Here is a 19,655-nt window from a genome sequence, read left to right on the forward strand (position 1 = left end):
CTGCTACCACATCCAACATAAATGAAGACAGAAAACTAAACAGCAGTGGCGTTTGCAGGGTTACTGAAGTTGGACTACCTGGTATATAATGTTGTGCTACGTGATTGCTAGCGACACAGCTATGTTAGCATAACATTAGCACAGTGAAGCTGGAGGATGAACGCCAATTTTTTTTCCACTCAATAAAAGTTAACGTGAGGGACTCTGGTGGTTAGGGACAAATGCAATTGTATAGCAGGATGCTATACACGGGGCAAACTTCAGTCAGGAGAACAACTGAGATTAGGGTTGCCAACCGCCCCTTAAACAACGGAATCGTCCCGTATTTAGAAACAAAAGTACACGTCCCGTATTGAGCTAATAAGGGACGCACTTTGTCCCGTAATACAGTGAGAATCAAAAGTAGTCTATAAATGTTAATGGAATTAACGCTTTGTTTGAAAACATAATTCCCAGCCCCTCTCCTGCTTTGTGACCAATGAGCTGACAGCACACTTATGACAATTCGAGTATGACAATTCAGATTACCGCTTATATCATTGGTCGAGGAAAGGTCGCTTGCTGAGAAAATACCGGAAGACAACAGATGACCACAACAAGAAGCATGGCCAACAGGGAAACAAACGCCGACACTGCGGTGCACGTCTCGGACGACAGTACACCTAAAGCTGGGCAGACACTGTGCGATTTTTTCAGTCGCGTTATTCAGCTCCTGCTCAAACTGCACGATTGACTCGCAGGGGTTAGAAGTTGGTAGGTCACGATGCAGGTCTCACACTATACCGCCCGATGCTCTGATGCGACCTGAGTGCGCACACTGTGCCTCCATAAAATGAAGGTTATAACAGAAATTCTGTCGCTCTCCCTCTCTCTGTCTTTCACTCACACAGACACACCACCATCAACTTTGCTAAATTGCTAATGAAAAACATTGATCAGGCAGCTGTGATTGAGCAGCAATGTAGATCCAACTATTTTCATGGTTGTTGTGGTCGTGATAATTTTGTGAGGCCACATCGAAATGGCTCGGATGAGCTTTCCAAAGTTCTACAAGTTGTGCCTCCATCGCTTGTGTCCAGATCACACGCTGCACAGCCGTGCTGCTCCGTCTTTTTCACTGACGTTTACGTGTTTGCACGTGAGCAGTGTGAGCGGCTGTGGTGACACCCTCACGAGCGATTGATGATCGGGAGCTGCTCGAGTTGTTAATCGCTTCTCGTTACCCCACGTATACTACACGATGCACGATGAAGGCCAAAATCGGGCCGATCACCAAATCGGTCGCACGACTCAAAAATCGTCTCAAAATGGGCCAAAAATCGCACAGTGTAAGCCCAGCATTAGAGCAGCAATGTTTGTTCCCCTCAGAGAAAGAAAAAAAAGGCTGCAAAAGTACAGGGAGGAATGGGAAAAGGAAAACACCTGGCTGGAAAAGTGCACGATAACACCTATAAAGCGCACTTCACTGTGTGCCGGCGCACTTTTTCCATAGGCATGCTTCTAATGGTGGGCACATGAAGAACATGAGGGGCGTGAAAGCTCGGGGAACCCTTAACCAATTTTTTGTCCACCAGGCCACGGCAGAAGCAGATATGGTATGTAAACATTGGGGTTAATATGGGCATGTGCAGTGAATATCAGCGCTATGTGGCCAGAAGTATGATAATATAATTTATTTTGTGTAATAAACAACTGCAAGGATAGATGATTACAACAAATAGATGACTAATACGTAAAAGTAATACATAGATGAATAATGATGATGAGTTATGATGCGTAATCATGGGAACAAGTGGGTTTACAAACAGGAGCAGCTGATTAGCATTAGAAAAGCTGAAATAATACCTCAACTGAAGCCAATTGTACTAAATGCACTATATGTGCACAGTTACAAGAATATTTTTCGTTCTATTGCTTTCTATTAATTTATATAATTTTAAGTTAATCAGGACAGAGTTCTTTTAAAGAAAGATTTACTTATATTCTCAAAAGCTAAGCATGACAGGCTTCTGTTTAAGAAAGAGACCTGTTTTATTGTGTTAATGTTGTCATTTTGAGCTAAAAATAAATGGCTAAATGATCATTTGTTTCCCATATGGTCATATCACAAAGAATATGCATCTGCTTAAATCAAATTCAAGTCAAATGGTTAAAAAATATTTTCACACACAAAAACAAGAGCTACCACACTGGGAAGGGTGAAGACAACTGGGTTGCCCGGCCCTGGCCACGAGGTGTCCCTTATTTATTTTTCAGGGAGTTGGCAACCCTAACTGAGATTATTCATCCACAATACGAGGTTAGTTATTAATATACTGCAACAACATGGGAATAGAGCAGCTGCGAGAGAATTCAACATTAATGTATCAATGTTACGGAAGTGGAGGAAGCGCAGTTTTTGGATTTCCCCATATTTCAAAAGTGCTTCATGTCTTTGCTGTGACTGTCGCCCGGCATAATTTGCAGATGATAATGGTTGTAGCCGCTGCAATGCTTTCGACCAAAACAGGCGCAGCTTGATGACATCATCAACATACGCTATCGCGATAGAGCGGTATAGTCAAAATCTCTATCGTTGGCCAAATTTATATCGTATATCGTCTATATCGCCCACCCCTAATTTAAATGTGTTTGGGTTGGGTTGGAAGACAGCAGAATAATAAACACATAATTCAGATGTTCATTCAGATGATGAAGAAATGTGAAAGGCCATGTTTTGGTTTTAAAATTCACAAAATGTGTTAAATGACTGTATGTCTTTTGAAATGAAAGGGCAGTACTTTAGCTCCATTTAGGCTACTTAATATTGAAAAGAAGCAACGCATGCTTCTTATTAGCATATAGATGGCAAAGGTTGAAAAAAAGGTTTGAGGAAATGAGGTAACATCATGTTGCCCACTTAAGTTGAACTGTACTCCGTCACTATGGTGAGAGCCTGCTGTTGTTCCAGTATTTGTGGCAGAACAGTGCAGTTTTCTGCCTATATTTCCTCTCATTTCATGCACCAACCGCCCCTCAATTGCAGTCAGTACACCATGTGTGAAGTTTTCATCTTTGTGAATGTAATGCATGAATGTAAGTGGCTTTTGGTGCATAAATGCTTTCAGTGTGTGCGCTGTCCCTCTAGTATCTCAGAAGAAGCTGTTAAAAAAAGTACATGTCTCCTGTGAGTTGAAATGCCCCGGCCGTCAGATTGCATCAGGATTTAAAATATCAGGACGACAGGAAAGCAGACCTGCTGCGAGAACCCTGTAGTGACAGCTAAGCACCCACATTTTGTCGGCTGATAAAAACAATTCGCATCTGGGCAGTGGTGATGACCCTTCATTTGTCTGTTCGAGGATGACTCCTTCCCACAACTTGTTAACTGACAGAGGCAATGATTTAGGCTGTAGAGTGATGGTTTGACTGCACCTGGATGGCAGACAAGGGAGGACCCGGAGAGATTTAAAAATTGAAGGAGATGGCCTGTCGGTACACTGTGAATTGATATAGTAGGGAACATCTCTGGCACTTTCAAACAGTTTGTGTTGGTGAAGTGCAGAAAAAACTTCTGTGCAAAGGAACAAACAACGAAAGACTCAAGGATCAAATTTGATATCGGTTTTAATGATGAGAACTTTGACACGTTCACATCAGTGTGCACAGTGCACACTGATGAAGCAGTAAGAAATGAAAAAAGAAGTTTTCATCGATTCATTTGAACCGAAGCAGGACTCTGTAGCTTATGAACTGTTCACTTCAAGCAAGAAAAAAGTGTTTTTGTTTCTCATCAAACATCAGCTTATCTTTCATAAATGATGTTTGGCTTCTGCTGTTAAAGTTGTTGAAACCACTGGCTGTGTGACAGTAATAATTATTCTATGCTAATTGTGTCTGCGTGCAGCTAGGTGTTGGGCAAGATGCCTTTCACCTTGAGAACTCGGGGCTTTAATTGAACCTTGTGTTTGATGGCTTCCCTGCTGTTATAGAAGATATAGGCCCATCCGTTTGACATCAGAAGCGAGGAATCGGTGTAATTTATCTGAAGTGTGGTGCAGCAGCAGAACAGGAGTGCAGTGTGTTTCTTTGATTGTGTTGTTTGTCTCACTAACACAGGCAGAGAGAGTTTAAAAGCTGAAAGAGTGCAGAGCAAAGTGGCTAAATAAAACCTAAAACTAGCAGAAGAACAATGCGATCATTTATCACAGATCATACATCAAAACTCCAGTCAGCCTTCTTATCAGTTCCTCAAAGCACTTTCAGACATTATCATCATCAGGCTAATTTTGATAACAACGGCAGTATGGCACATTATCTTCTCTGTGTGACCCCAAAATGAATGTGTTTATTATTCATAGTCTTTTATTGTCTTTTTTTTCACCGTCAGATTTGCAGCCACCTGTGGAGCTAAGCATCACTCTGTGGCTGGGTGACAGTAATAATCACTCTGGCTGTACTGCCCCAACGAATGGTCTTTGTGTTTGCTACACAGTGGAGTGACACAGCTGTCTCGAGTATTTCACTGCCTGCAATAATGCAGCATCAGAAAGGCCAGATTGTCCCTCCTAATCTTCTGTTAGTCAAAAAAAACTGTGACGGTGAATCACGCTTTCGGGTCTATGAATAAATAAATGATGGTTGCAGCCTCGGGGGCGAAAAGACATGGAATTTTTTCTTTCTTGCTGTCCAGTAGTAACAGGCATACTAAAATTGTATCATATTCATAGCAGGAGCAGCGTGTGATAAGAAGTTCTGAATTAAGATGCTTATGAAAAATGTTAGAACTATTATAAGCATGCCACATTTGTCAAATTACTGTAATTATTACTGTAATTATTGTTATTGTAATGTAACGGTGAAGCTTTAAGATCATTTATAGGTTATGAAAGTGATCTCAGTAAGTCACATGATTGGGTCTCACAATAGTTTCACCTGAAACCTCTGCTGATAACGACCCACACCCTTTTTCACACCTTGGCTCATGTGATTAGCGCATGAGCCAAGGGGGGCATTAAAAATATGGTTTGGTAAACCAAAAACACAATTTCCAGTTTTATTATGCTGTAGTCACATATAGGTAACTTGGAAAATGCGATTAAAGTTGATATCACTGAAAATAGGTACATATGAAAACCAAGAAAGATTTTCAAATCCACAATAATCTGTTTAATTAATTGATTGATTGATTGACTGGAAGTCCCAACCATTGCTTTAAAGATTCTCAGCAGCTCAAGATTCACTCTCCCAGAATGGAGTTAACTTTAAGAGCAAACCTGTGTAGGAAAGACAAATAAGTATTAGATTGTGTAAGAGTGTAAACTGCTGCCTGTCTCTATCTCTCTGATCTGTCCAGCTTTTCTGCAACCCTATTACATTGTTACCAACACAGGACAGTGTTGCCAGTGGGGGCCATCACCATCTTGGTTTTTGGAGATATAAGTGAATATATTTGGAGAGGGTAGAGTGACTGGAGAACGGTAAATCAACTGATTCTTATATAGCGCTTTTCTACTCTAGTGCTTTATACAACACAAGCACTCTCTTCTATGCTTTGTAAGTGCATTCTGCATAACATGTACACACATGGATGGATGGATGCATTGGAGAGCATCTTGGGGTTTTTATGTTGCCCTTTTAGTTCTTTTTAGTGATAAAATTGTTTTAAAATCACCACTATCCAAGAATTCACCAGAGTAGATCATTTTTTGGATGGGCATCTGTTGCAGACAGATTTTTTCACATTTATTTTTTGTGGAGCCAGCACCCAGTGATACTCAGTTGAATTGGATCTCAAGGAGCTTCTGCTTTGGCTTCACTTTTTTATACCCAGCGGCTGTGTTCATCTTCTAGAGTCTGCGGGATAAGCACTATCACTTTCATTCCCTTTGTCCAGAAACGAAAATATTTTCCATTTTGTTTGCTTTCCTTGTGATTATTTTTAGCCGAACGCTGAGTTTAACTTGAGGGGGTAAGAGAGGATGAAAGAACGTATCAACAAAGATTATTAGGTCCTTTCCCATTTCTAAGTATTACAACGAAGCCAGAGGAAAAGCCTCCACCATGGATCTACCCTTCAGTGTCTCACAAACTAGAGGTCATTGTGTTTCCATACCTGTGGGCCTGTTTTATCACGGTCCGTTGCTTTCCAAAATTAGAGTTACATTTTAATGAGCCGGCCTCGCAGTGCAGGTCCACACTGATTTAGATTGAACCAAAGTACAGCAAATAACAAGAAACATTTCAAACACTCATTATATCAAGTTTCGAAGTTTCGTAGCACCACGCTGACCTCCATGTCATCATTACATGGAGCAGAGTGACCTTTGCTTTTTTTGTTGACCGTAACAGATGAATGAAAAGCAATGTGGCTCTCTGCCCCCGTGTTAGTAAAACCAAGTAATATGTGTGGACTAAACAACTATTGATTTTCTATTTTTTGCACAGCATTTATATATCCCATGGATTATTCTTCCATGGCTGCTGTTCCCTTAAGTGTTTTACAAGACTTCTATAGAAATTGCAGTGGCTGCTGTATTCATAACAGTGAGCAACACCTTGTTTACATTTTTGGGAAGAATAGCGGATTAGAGGTCTTATAACAGTCTTAGAGAGCTCACAGAGAGCGCGTACCCTGCACTTCAGCTCTCAGATGTCATGTGGGCACATGAGGTAGCTTTTACTTTTTCTGCTACTAATAAATTAAGGTCAAATGGTGTGCTGCTGCAGAGAATAGATGTAACATGGTTAAAAACTAGCTGATTATTAACCAGCAGCTTCTTAGTTGGTGGGATGGCTGTGATTCTGATTTCTGATGGGCTCTTTTTCTTTAATCTCATCTGTGAGCCGATCCTCCCGCCTTCTCCTGTCCTTTTCTTCATTAGGCGCCAAGGTAGAAAAGATGCAGGGGAAACAGCTGCTGTTGAAACAAACTGTTGACAGAGCATGTCGGGCGCCGTGTAAAGTCATCTACCTGTCTTGTACCTGTTATTTATAGCTCCAGCAGAACCATTTCTTCTCAAGGATATTTTTTCGCATTACCGTTAACTGTCTGGAAACCAAGCAGAATCACAAGTGGTGATCTAAGGTGTGCTCTTCCTTCGCTCGCACACTTTGGCACTCTAATTCTATCAGCGCAGAGCTCACACCCTTTCCAATTAGCAGTGTGATGGGACTGCTGTGCGGGGTCAAGATCTGGACTCTTTTCTCCATGTTGGATATCGGTGCGAAAGCAGCCACCTCTTGGGATTAGACCTCGTCTGCTTCTTCCCTCTCTCGTTCTTTCTGTCATTCTCTTTCACAATAAATGCTTCACAGTATTTTTCTCTGTCTGGCTGGATTTCATGGTGTAATGATTCCGCTGCTCATTTCCTCATGACTCAGCAGCAGTTTAAAGAAGAGAGAAAAAAAGCTCAGCTCATCTGTCATCTTCTAGCAGGTTTTAATAGCGTCAAGAGGGGAAGCTCCCGTCAGTCAGGAGCCAAAATATTAAGGGATCTGTTGACTTTGGCGGAGTTTACGTCCCTTTATCCCTCCTAGAAATGTGAGGAGGTACAAAATGATAAAAGGGCTCATTGAGATCTATTTTGCTTTCCTCAATAAAGAAATCAATATTTAAATCATCACCGTATTAAAGCTAACTTGTGCAATTTTATAATGTCAAGGATCAAAACTATCTACCCCATACCAATAAAGACTCTCAGCACGCCTTAATACTAACATCACACTGACATCAATTCAGTCAGCAGCCACACTGAACAGGATATTAACTCCAGTTCCTTCAGCTCGTCTTTATTTTTACTCAGTGTGCATGTGTGTCAGGGTTAGATAAGCTCTTCCAGTTCGTCAACACTTTCCTCCTGATTCCTCTGCCTTTGTGACACAAGTGGGTTGTGACTACCAAGCTTTTAGCTCTGGGGAGTGTTAATGGAGCGTCCTCTTCTCATTAGCCATGGCCATGCCCAGTATGCTGCCCAGGCCGCGTGTCTGCCCTCAGTGTATGCGAGCAGTACCTCGTAAACCAGCTGCACATGCTCGTGCACGTGTCGGGACATGCTAGCACCCCTGGTGTTTTGTTGTCTTGGGAATAGGAAAGCAAGGAAATCCCAAGGAGAGAAAAGGAATATCCCAGCCATCCAATGCCCAACACTTTGTTTCCTTTGGTTAAACACGGCACAGTTAATCGAACTGACATTTAAGAATGCTGACATGTACTCCAGCATTTTTTTTTTATTATTTCCCAGGAGAGCCATGCTTTAAAGCACATTTTCCTTTTCTGTGGATAATCTAATTTATCCCGATTTTAGTACTTAATTTAAACTACATCACATAAAAGAGACTTGGAAAATCTTGGCAAACATAAATATCAGGCTTATTTTAATCTTTGAATGGCCAAGGATTGGCCCCAGCTCAGACTTTAAAAAGCATTTCTCTCCAGGCTAAAGCAGCACGATGCGATTTTTGTTTTGGCTTCCAGCAGGTACGTCGATAATCATATCAAACTTTTTTATTTATTTTGGTTTGCTCTTTTACCTTACCTCTTTTGTCTCCTGGAGTTTCTCATTAATTCCATTTTATGCAAAATCTTAATAAAGTCGCTTTTTTTCTTCCTGGAGGCCTTTATTATCCAAATTACCTCGCTGCATGTTGCTGTCATTAGTTGTGGCAGAATTACAGTGAAAATCACCATAACCATGTTGTTTTTACAGGAAATTTAAATCATTGCTCAGTCCTAGTTTGATTCAGTCTAATTGCTTGCAGCAGAAGCTGATTGAAATGTGTGCTACTTTTCTGAATCTTCTTCGTGGTCTAATTTTTTATTCGTTCTCGGCCACATTAATGGGCCTTATACCAGTGGTGTGGTGCAGAGCTGTGGCTGGTTGGTGGGGTACTGTGAGTGTCTTCCTTTGAAACGTGCTGTATGGAGGATCAGTCACAGTGTCGAGGCTCACATTTAATCTAGACTGTGGCCCTGTACCACACAAACCCTCTATTTTAATTTGGCCTAGAGTTGTAAGCTGGTTGCATTATCGTTACATTGGAGCATTACTTCTTGGCTAAAATCAACCAGTAAAGTTGGCTCGAAGGTTTGTGTACTAATTGAATTAGTCGTAGAGAAGGACCAATGGCTCAGTTGAAAGATTGCTTTCTATAAACCACTTTTTGGGTGACATATTTTTCACCTTTCAAAACGTTTCATATATTCCTTTTAAAAAACGTGATAAACTGATGCGCTGTCTGCTCCCGTAGTGTTAGAAGGTGCTGCGTGAATTACACATTTTAAGTTATATTGGCACTTTGGCACAGGGCGTTTTAAGGTAAAGTTGCTGCCTGAAAAGAAAAACACACACGTTTCTTCAGCATTAAATGCTAAATGTGTTTGGCTTTTCCCCCAGTGTGCTGAAGTGCTGTAGACAGAGACAAAGCTGCTGTCACGAGTAATCCTGTATCTTGTGTGAATTAATTTTGATTGCATTAACTTGTACGCAGGTAGAGCTGAAAGGAAGAGACTGCTGGCTGAAAAGGAGATAACAAGTGTGAGGCCGCAAGACCTTAGATATGCCTTTTGACATCAAATATTCCCTTTGAGAGGGAGGACAGCTATTAGCTGGGCGCTCACGCTGTCTCGGGCTGTGACTGAAAATCTTTGCTTCAGGCTGACGCGGCTGATCTCGCTTCGTGTCAGACAACTCAGTTCTTCCTCAAGGCTCATTTCTGTTTTCTAGGATTTTTATAATTCTACAACATCAATAAATGGAAAATGTGTGAAGGCAGGGGGGCCAATCAAATGTGACATTGCAGGCAAGCGCTGGAGCAGTCAGTGTCACATAGACGATGAGGCATCTTTGTCATCTCTGCCAAGTGTTTCCTTTCTTCTCCTTGCTCCTTACCCCCTCTCCTTCTGAAACCTTTTCTCCTTTGTCTCTCTGCACTGTTTGCAGTATCTGAACAAAATTTAATTTTCTGTGTGCTTTGCACTTACAGAATGCTGAGGGCTCTCCTCAGTGTGTGCTTGAGCTTTTTTTATGCTCAATAAAGAGAATACGGTTGAATTATTTGAAGTTTCTGGAATCATAAAGGCAACATGATGCACAGCAAAAACAAATAAAGCCTCTCATGAAACAACATAATTAAGTGTTATCAGGTGGGACGTTTGTGTTTTCTAAACAACACAAAAAGGGATTCAAGAACTTTGTCAACATTTAATTGACAAAATTGTTTTCTGGAGGCTTTTGTTTTTTATTGCATGCTCTTCATCAGTAGAACTGCTAATGATAATTTACCCTTTTCACTTTAAGCGTAATAGCCTGATATTTGGTGAAACATGCTTGTTTGCCTTCTTGCAAAGGGTGAGATGACAAGAGAAATGCCATGCTAATGTCCTTATGATGTTCTATATTAATCTTAGCTTAGATTAGCCATGAACACCACAGACAAGGCACAAATAAGCACATTATGAAAAAGACATTTGAAGTGTTTCTCAAAGCTCGGTCATATAATTTCCTATTTGTAGATCCTATTTACACCAATAAACCGGGAATATTGTGTGTAGTACCTTCTCACACAGTACATGGGGCATTAGAAACTCTAATATGGTTGTGACACATCATGTTCAGGCCGGGTGCAATGAACCAGCCACGCTGCTGCATAGACTGAATTATTAGGCGGCCAACTAGCTTGAGAGCATGAACAAATATTTGAGTTAATCTATGTCATCAAGTGACGTGAAGCTAAAACCAGCTAAATCAGGGTTAGAAATATGAGGTGTTTCTTGGAAAATCTGCCCCACGTGTTAGAAATCAGAGTCCCTGCTTCCTTCCAGGCCATGTGAGGAATTACTGTTTAGGTAAATGCTATTCCCACTTTCACTCACTTGTTAAAATTTGGAATAAATTAGCTTTCAACATAAACTGCAAGTCATATCAAAGATTATGATATAGTAAGTCCATAAGCGCATTAGGAGGAATGTTTAGTAAGGTTATAAATCACGTAAGAAGTAGGGTACTTTTTCCACAGACTCATAAAAGACTTATAACCACTGGTGCTGCCTCCTGCTGGTCATTTAAAAGCACTTTTTAATGTGCTTTCACTTTGACTTGACTATTCAGACCTGGAGGGTGGATGCATCTGTTATGTGTGTGTTATCTCTATAATCAAGTGTGTACCAAGCAGAAGAAGGCTCGGCTGTGGTGAGTGTTTCAAGTGTGTGACTTTCCCGGAATATGAAGAACAGGATGAAATATTTGCTTTTGGCATTTTATTGCCTTTATCAATCTACCATTTCTGCTCATTTCTTTTCTGGCTGTCGTTGAAGTTCATCCGTCATGGCTTGCATTATAACAATCAATTAGTCTGTCTCCATTTCCTCATTTTGAAGTCACTCCAAGTCTTTCAATTTCTAACTTCGCTTTTTGTCCACTGGGAAGCTGCTGCTCCCGTTTTCTGGTCTGAGTCCCGGCGAACAAAGCCCAGTCTTTCCTTCCCATCTCCACTCCTCTGTCTCCCGTTTCCTTCATTCATCTTGATAAATTATGCAGAGTATCTCACTTTGATTCAGGAATAATTGCTCCACTTCTATCCGTGGATCTTTTATAAGCAACTTGATGTAGGAAAATAACTGATTAGAAGTGTGTTAACAAAGTAATGTTGGGTGGTAAAGCTCAGTTCCCCGAGCTAGCGATTAAGTGAAATTGCTACAAAAATGGCTCTGATGAGTACAAGATAGCTGAAAAAACAAAAAAATGAAGAAGAAGAATACAACGCCACCACTGCATCTCTGCATCCAGACTTCACTACTGTACATGTGAACCTCACAGCCACTTTGCCCTCGAGGCACTATGCCAGTCGACTCTGCGAGTTGTCAGCCCAGTGAATTAGGGAAAACAGCAGTGATAGATAATATTGTGTGACTGGAGCTTTTGCAGTTGTGAGGGGTTTTCTGTTGTCGAGAAAAACGCTAATGATGCTGTTATCTGGGGCTTGAAGCCTGATTAGCCTGAAGAATGGTGCAGACATTGGCAGCTTGAGCTGCTACTCTCTCCTGTCATTCTCACTGTGCCTGTTTTCGCATTTCTGTGGGGAGAGAGAGGAGGGTTGATGAATTTGTGGGTAAGACTGATGCAAAGACTGACAGAGACCAAGATAAACTCTCACTTTGATTAGTGGAAATAGGACTTCCTTTGCCTCTGCCTCCTCTCTGCCCCCAGTCAAGCCTACACAGGAAGACCAAACATCTATAAACGAGCCAAAAAATGATCTCAATGTGTTGGAGAAGGAGAAACACATACACGGCCCAATTTTCCCATCATCTCCTCCAGCTCTTTCTGTCAAATTTTTACTAATGTCTCTCCTGGTTAGTGGAAGGGAAATGCACCCTGTGTTGGAAAGCATTATTCCCTCATTGCAAATGTTGGCAGTCACTAAATATTCAGCACAAGCAGAAGGTGTTATTTCCAGAATTAGCCTTTTCTTGCAGAAAGGTTGCTGTTTCTTTGAAATGCTCCTCACCAGAAACATAAAGGTCAAGTGACAGACCTCCATAAAGCAGTTTCCCATCAAATGACCTTGTGTGACCAAGCAAGTAATGCGTGTTGTCTGCCAGGAGCAAAGGTGGATGTAGCGTTGGGTAATTACGGAGCTGAAAAACCTCTCAGGGAAGAAGTGGATGTTAGGCACGATGCAGTGAAGCGTGTTACTTTCTCACGGTGAAGCGCTCTGTGCAGACTTTCTCATAACAGCTGCTATTGTTGGTTTTGTAGCCGTGACTGAGTTGCTGTAACCTCGGCTGTGATTTCTCCTTAAAACGAAGCCCTGCAGAGTTTACTGTAATCAAAGTATTAGCTGTGGGCGTTTATCTTTTCAACTCTGTCGTTTTTAGCCTTTTTAACATGTGGCAAAGGGATTTGGTGCATTACTACTGTCTGTTGTCAGTAATTGAATAGCTGCAAAATTTAAACCACCTATCTAATATTGTGCTCGTCCTCCAAGTGCTGCCAGATCAGCTCTTTATTGGCTGCTTGGGAGTTGAGGAATAAAAACTTTAAACACAACTCCAAACATATTAGAAGTTTCAAGGTTAACTTGGTAATTTTGCCACCACTCCCTTGTCTTTAGACCCTCTGCAGGTTTTATGTGGATATACGTAGGACCGTGCATGAATAGATTCCCTTTCAGTTAGGTTTGCTTGACTATGATACAATTCAGTGTCGTAGTTTTGTAGACAAATACGTGGGCCAAAAAGTTAAACATGTGTAAAAAGCATCTTTGACTCCGCTTTTCCTTTTCAAATCCTGGAAAAATGATTACATCACCATTTTTGTTCATTCAGCTTTATGATCTGGAAACTGTAAATGATTTAATTGAAATAGTTTGAAGCACGTTTTACAAAGCCAGAGTGTTCAGCTGTTTAGCGAATAGAGTCTGAGTCATATCTGTGATTTGTTTATCTGATATAAAATTTATAAAGAAAATATAAAGTTGAATGAACATCCTCAGTGTTGTTTTTCTGCTTTCTTTACTTGCTGCTTCATAATTTTGTGCATCTGCCAGATGGCTCTGGTTATGGTATAGTACGGATTTATCTGTGAAAACATCTGCTGTAGAAGAAGGGTTTGACAGTTCTATTGGTTTATCAGCATCGGGAGCCAGTTTCAGGTTGCCATTTAAAGCTGCTTTAGGGGGATGCTCATTTACATGGAAATTCCATGTTTTTCTTTTGGCTGGAACATATTGTTCTTCATCTTGTTGTTTGCACAAGGAGTTAGGAAAAGAGACTGACATATGCATGAGAATCAAAAACCATGTATGATATATATTTGAATGAATTCAAATTGAATCACGGATATGGATTCTTGGTCTGAAATGTGAGGCCAGTGTGGAAGTGCCTTTCTGACCAGTACGCAGCTACTTCTCATGTTGCAAAAAAAAATTAGATTGTGCAGAAATCTAGCAGAATTTATTATTTGTACATGCATTTACCTAGTGAGATGCATGTATTGTCACTGCCAATAGTTTTAAGCCTTTTTCCAACACAGCACAATTTTGATTTTATAAATTGTGGTCTAAATTATGCTAAAATAAGCACTAAAGCAGAGTTTGGCTAATTTTTGACTGGCAGGTTGCTTTTGTGTGAGCGAGTGGCGCCCTCGGTTCCTTAGTCAGATGCATCAGCTCACTTGTCATATCTGGTTTTAGAAAACAAGATGGCTTTAAATGCTCAAAACAGTCCATAAACTGATGGTTGATGGCAACACGGTTGCTATGTTTCTTTCTTTTTTTACATAAATATGATTGTGTGATCCCTGCCAAGCCCTCGGGTTGCTCTACAGGGTCCTAAACTCTGCCCCCCTCACATAATAATCTAAATTTGTCACTGACTGCTGTAGCCCTGTATTTCTCATTTCTTTGTCTTTTTAATGTATATTCTTTCATTTCCTCTTGTTCTTGTTGTCTGTTCTGCACCTCCTGGGTTTGTCGTTTTCTATTTTGATTGTATTTCTCTCTCTGTCTTTTTTGCTGATTATATAGCTTGATTTTACTACTTTATTTTCTGCTCTCTGATTATTGTCTCCTTGCACAGCTCGGTCTTGTAATTAATTGTCCATTCTTTGCCCGCTGGGGAAAAGTCTCACAGTTTCTGTTTTTTATTGCGGTTTTTGAACCTTTCTGTAACTCTCTCTTTGTCTGCGTCTTGGTGTTCCTCTCTCTCTCTCACTCTCGCAGCCCACTGCCTCTTTGTTTCCTGGCAGACAGCAGCAGATTGCAGGCTGGATAGGCCATGTGGGTGTTTAGCATGGCACACAGAGCTGAGGGCCATAGACAATGTCTGCATGTACAAATTTAATTGGATATATTATTTGCACGCATGCACATGCACACAAACACACACACTCACATATGCACACACTATGCTTCCCACGCTTGCATTTTTAACAGCGTCCACTCACGAAATTGAAAAGACATATGTTAGACTCTGCACTGAGGCAAACAAGCAGATGTAACAATACCTAACTGGACCAACAGGCCTGACAGAAAGATGGACGTGTAGATAGAAAGCTTACAGAATGTCTTGTATGCCGGTGCTATTATCACATTCATGCAGCACAGGAGCAGATTAGTGTTTTAGTGGAGACAGCATAACAAATGATGGGCAAAGGGCTGTTTTTTACCCAGCTTACATAACAGATTCATTTTATTCATCCCGATGAAGAAAACATCATGACTCCTCTCCCTTCCCCTGTGCCTCCCTCCATAGTATTTAGCATGTGTGTAGTATATTATAAATGGCTCATTCGGAAGAGAGTCGGGGTTAATCAGTTCTGACGTGGAGCTTGTTTGTACCTGCAGCTGTGATTACAGCACAACAGCTCAGCTTATTGAGAAGTAGAATAGAAATAAAAAATTGAAGCTTGTATTTTGCCAAAGTGTTCCTGCAGTCTGTCACTAATAAAAGATAAAAGTGTAAAGTGGGAGGTCATTGCTGAAACACTCTGTTATTGTTACTCTGCAGTAATTCAGCGTGATTTTCACTGACCGTTGTTGGGGAGTGGCACAAATTGTATTTTTTTCTCCTCTAGTGCGACAACTTTAAAAAAATATATAGATTGAACAGAGTTCAATCTCTTGGCAGGTTGAAATAATACGTTTTATATAACCTCTATAAATTGTGTCAATATACTAGATTGGCCTAAGGGTTTTTGCTTATGGTGTTTATTTTTTGATTTATTTATAATTTTCTTTTTATTGAAGTGGATTATTTTAATGCACGCCGCAGTGCCAGCTTCATGTCACACCATAGCAACACTGAAAAGGATCACAAGCTGTTGTATAAAAAAAACACCCTACACATTTTCATTGTGATAAACCCATCCATCCATCCATCCAGCCACCCATCCGCAGCAGCAGAAGGCTAAGGAGAGTATTCCAGACGTCCCGATGACCTTATAACCACAGCTCCTGCAAGCAGTGTGGGTCTTGACCATGACTCATTTGTCCCCAGCCTCTCCCAGGATGCAAAAGAAATAATGCTGGACATGGGAGTTTAAGACCTTTCGTTCACAGGCTTCTGCCAGATGTTCACTTTTTGTTTGGCTTTGCTGTCCGTGAGCCTTCTCTTCACCATCTGGTCCAACTTACAACTAGGTGGTGGTCACTTAATACCTCCACTCCTTTCTTCATCTGAGTGTCCAAGACAAAAAAGTAAATCACTGTTTTTCGACCTAAGCAAATACACGTAAGAGCCACCTTATATGCAAACATGGTGTTTGTAAAGGCCAGCCCATGCCTAGCATAGAAGTCCAATAATGAACCAACACTCTGCTTTAGATCACTATGCAGTTCCTTTCCAAGAAAATGGAAAAACGCCACAATGATGATGCACAGCCGGGGGCTTGTAAGTGTCCCCACACCAGCATGGGCCAGTCTTGAAAAGGAGAGACCTGCTTTTCTCCAGAATCCTGGAGAAAAGCTAGATATCACTGTGTGCACCGGTGCACACAATGATATCTAGTCCCATCCTGCGCTAGCTCAGGTCCTCGTTGAAGAGGTGACATTCCGCATCTCAAAAATGAGTCTGCAATCCTGAGGGTCCACAGGTCCAGGCCCCTTCCTTTGCCTGTCCCCATGGGCACTGGACCCACAGGGTTGCAAATCCATGTTATTTTTTGTGCCTGACCAAACCCCATGAGCACAGGCCTGGTAGTGATTGTGCTAAACCGTGTAAATAAAACTGAAATGCAAAACTACTGCACTGTCTAGTTGTTTGTCAAGGCAAAGATTCAGATTCTGTCTTTAAATGTCTTTTTAAAAAAGTAAGTGGGAGAGAATCAGAGCAGAGGTAAAAACCACACAGCATCATCTACATTAGCTCCAGCTACCTTAGAAACATCCACTTTTTTCCAGCTTCCTTAATCAAAAGAATATTTCATTGTAAGCAAAATATCATAACTTATATGTCTTATAGACTACTTAATTAAGTTAACAAGCTTCAAGCATTTTTTCTTCTGTGGTGGTGCAGTTTAATCTAACATTTCATTATTCATCATCACTTCCCTTTAATTCTTTAGCGATCATTAAAAATGACATAAATTCCTTTTTGCTTTATTTTTTTCTCTTTTCTTTCCACCGGCCAAAGCAGAATACATAAATAGATATGACAAATAAATAAAATTTCATCTTAATGGAACTTTAAAACCAAATAATAAATGTGCTCAAAAGCCCAAAAAGAAAAACCATAAATTGTGAGTCAGTGAGCCATGCATCTTTGACAGAACTTATTACTCAAGCCACTGTAAACTGGAGCGCTGTGGGGTTTCGAGTTTATCTTGCTGTCCCATTTGGAACCTTCAGGAACAATGGGGCCCATCTGTAAAATTTTGGCGAAATTATTGTTGTATTTTATTCACAGTTGCTGATAGTACGGATAGTATGGATCACCGGGGTTTTTCTGATACAGCAATAATCATAGTTTAGATCATCCTCACAGGTCATATGCAATTTATGCAAAGGGCAGACATACATTCTTTATAGATCGTCTACCACTAAAACACATTTACATGATATGCAGGTTTGCAGCCATCCAGGTCATGGTGATCTAAGGAGTTGGAAAGAAAAGCAATAATTTACACGATCAATCGAAACAAACAAACGAAACAATAACCTGCAAGTTTCTGCTTGTGTTTTTCAGCTTTATTGCCACATCCTTGGTACGTGTCTTCTCCTTACAGTGAAGGTATGCCGTATTTGTGGGTGGTAGAGAAGGTCCTCGAGGCAATCAGCTGCTGTGAATCTTGTATACATATATAGTATATGCACCACGCACAGAAGCACAAGTGGGTCTGTTAGCAGTCAGGCATGCTTTTTGAAGGAGGCAAGACAGCTCCCAGTCACTGGATTTACATCAGCGCTTGCTCAAAGTAGAATAAACCCCGATCTTATTGACCACTTCAAGTGGTGTGTGTTACTAAATGTCCTGCACTGGGAAGATGAATCAATCCATTTAGCTGAACACTGAATGTCTTCACTTTCAGTCCAGACATGTGCGTTGAATTAGCTCATGTCTTCCCGTCTATGGGTAGTCGCAGGCTGGTCACCATGTTGACTTATTTAGCCCCACTGATGGTTCAGTCAGAGAAACAGGCTCTTCTTCCTTGCAGTCTTTATGCATTTTTTTTTAATTCTCCTTTTCTCAAATGCTGATTTCAGGTCATCTGCTGTCTTTCACTTTTTCTACACTGCCACTCGTCTTCTCTACGCCTCCACTCCATTTCTTCTCTCTTTCTGTCTCTCTGTCTCTCTGGGTCAAACAACCTTTTGCTCAAAGCTCTACTCTACGCTGCGGTGCACTCATTCGAAACAACCACTGCCTCCATCAAATATACTCAGGATGCATATTGCACTAATCAAAAAGAGACAGATGGGCCTCTTAATGTGATATACACCCTGCTATTTCAGCCTACACACAGATGGACAGAGCATCCATAAACCATGTTCACTCTGCGTATAGGAAATATTGATGTGGCACTGCTTTATAGTGGCAATATGGGTTTACATAAATGTTTTAGTGAAAAACATGATGTGTCTCCGTCACGTGCGCTCTGCTTCGCAAAGTTCCCAAGATGCATTTTACAGCACATCACAGAGGAGGATGAGGTGCTGAGTATGATCTAAAGCGCGCTCTAAACTGTCTTTGTCATAGCTGACTGTGTTTGTGTTGGCCTCCACAGGGGAAGGCGTATGTGTTTGACCGAGTCTTCCCAACTAACAGCACACAGGAGCAGGTCTACAGCACCTGTGCCAAGCAGATAGTCAAAGGTGAGTCACATACATGGTTCTGTGGGGTTTTTTGTCTCCATGACGTATGAGTGACACAACAGCTGAGGGAAAAAACGACAGAGCACCTTGAATTACCATAATCGTGATATCCATGTTGGTGGTGTCACTTCACACTGACAATTCACTGGTGCATCCATTAGCACCTCCCTTACAAGATGCAAGAAAAAACTATTTCCATGACATGATGTAGTCACACGGCCTGCATGTAGGAGCATCACAATGCGCTGATTAATGACATGCATGCTTATCATTGCGCAGAAGGACCGGCATATCCAAGGGGCATATAGTTCAAACAAAACCATTACCTTCAACTTTTGAATCTTTTTCTCTTTCCCTTCCTTCTGTCTGCATCTCTTTATGTCTGTCTGCCTCTTTTTTCCCTGTTAGGGGCTCATTTTTCTCCCACCTTCAAAGTGAGTGTGGAACTCCATTGAACTAGTTCTAGATGGGGCATGAAAAAGATTGATTTGGCATGCAAGATTACTTGTAGGTGAGATTACCATGCAGGCTGAGAAAAAAAGAAATAAAAAGGCAGGATTGCTTTCACTGCGAGGTTGAAAAAAAATTCAAGGCAGGCAGTTAACGAAAGGAAGGCATGCGATAAGAAGTTAGATTTGAAATGCGTCAGGGGGAAAAGGTAACAGAGGGGGCAAGCTTGGTGAGAGCAAAGAGGTTTGGAAACCATATCCATATTTACACTTTCTCAGTTTTCTCATCTTACAGTGTTTTTTTTTGCCCTTTTCGTTGTTTTTTTCTTCACACTTGTGCCGTCGGGTTCTTTGCCCTTTTCAGTGTCTTTGTCTCAGACTCGTGCTGACTCTTCTCTTCTGTGTTTCCCTTTGTGA

General features: G+C 41.1%; 1 protein-coding gene across 1 annotated transcript in view; it reads left to right on the top strand.

Moving 5' to 3' along the window:
* kif5ab (kinesin family member 5A, b) overlaps positions 1-19,655 on the top strand; it is a 69,781-nt gene that overhangs the window by 2,852 nt on the left and 47,274 nt on the right. Inside the window, exon 2 of the mRNA XM_085457685.1 lies at positions 18,702-18,789. Within this exon, the coding sequence (XP_085313811.1) occupies positions 18,702-18,789 (88 nt within the window). The remainder of the gene's footprint in view (positions 1-18,701; positions 18,790-19,655) is intronic.

Source organism: Copadichromis virginalis, linkage group LG5 (genome assembly GCF_057382275.1).
Source record: "Copadichromis virginalis isolate Kocher_CV1m ecotype Utaka linkage group LG5, C_Virginalis_male_GT1.1, whole genome shotgun sequence".
Lineage (NCBI taxonomy): Eukaryota > Metazoa > Chordata > Actinopteri > Cichliformes > Cichlidae > Copadichromis > Copadichromis virginalis.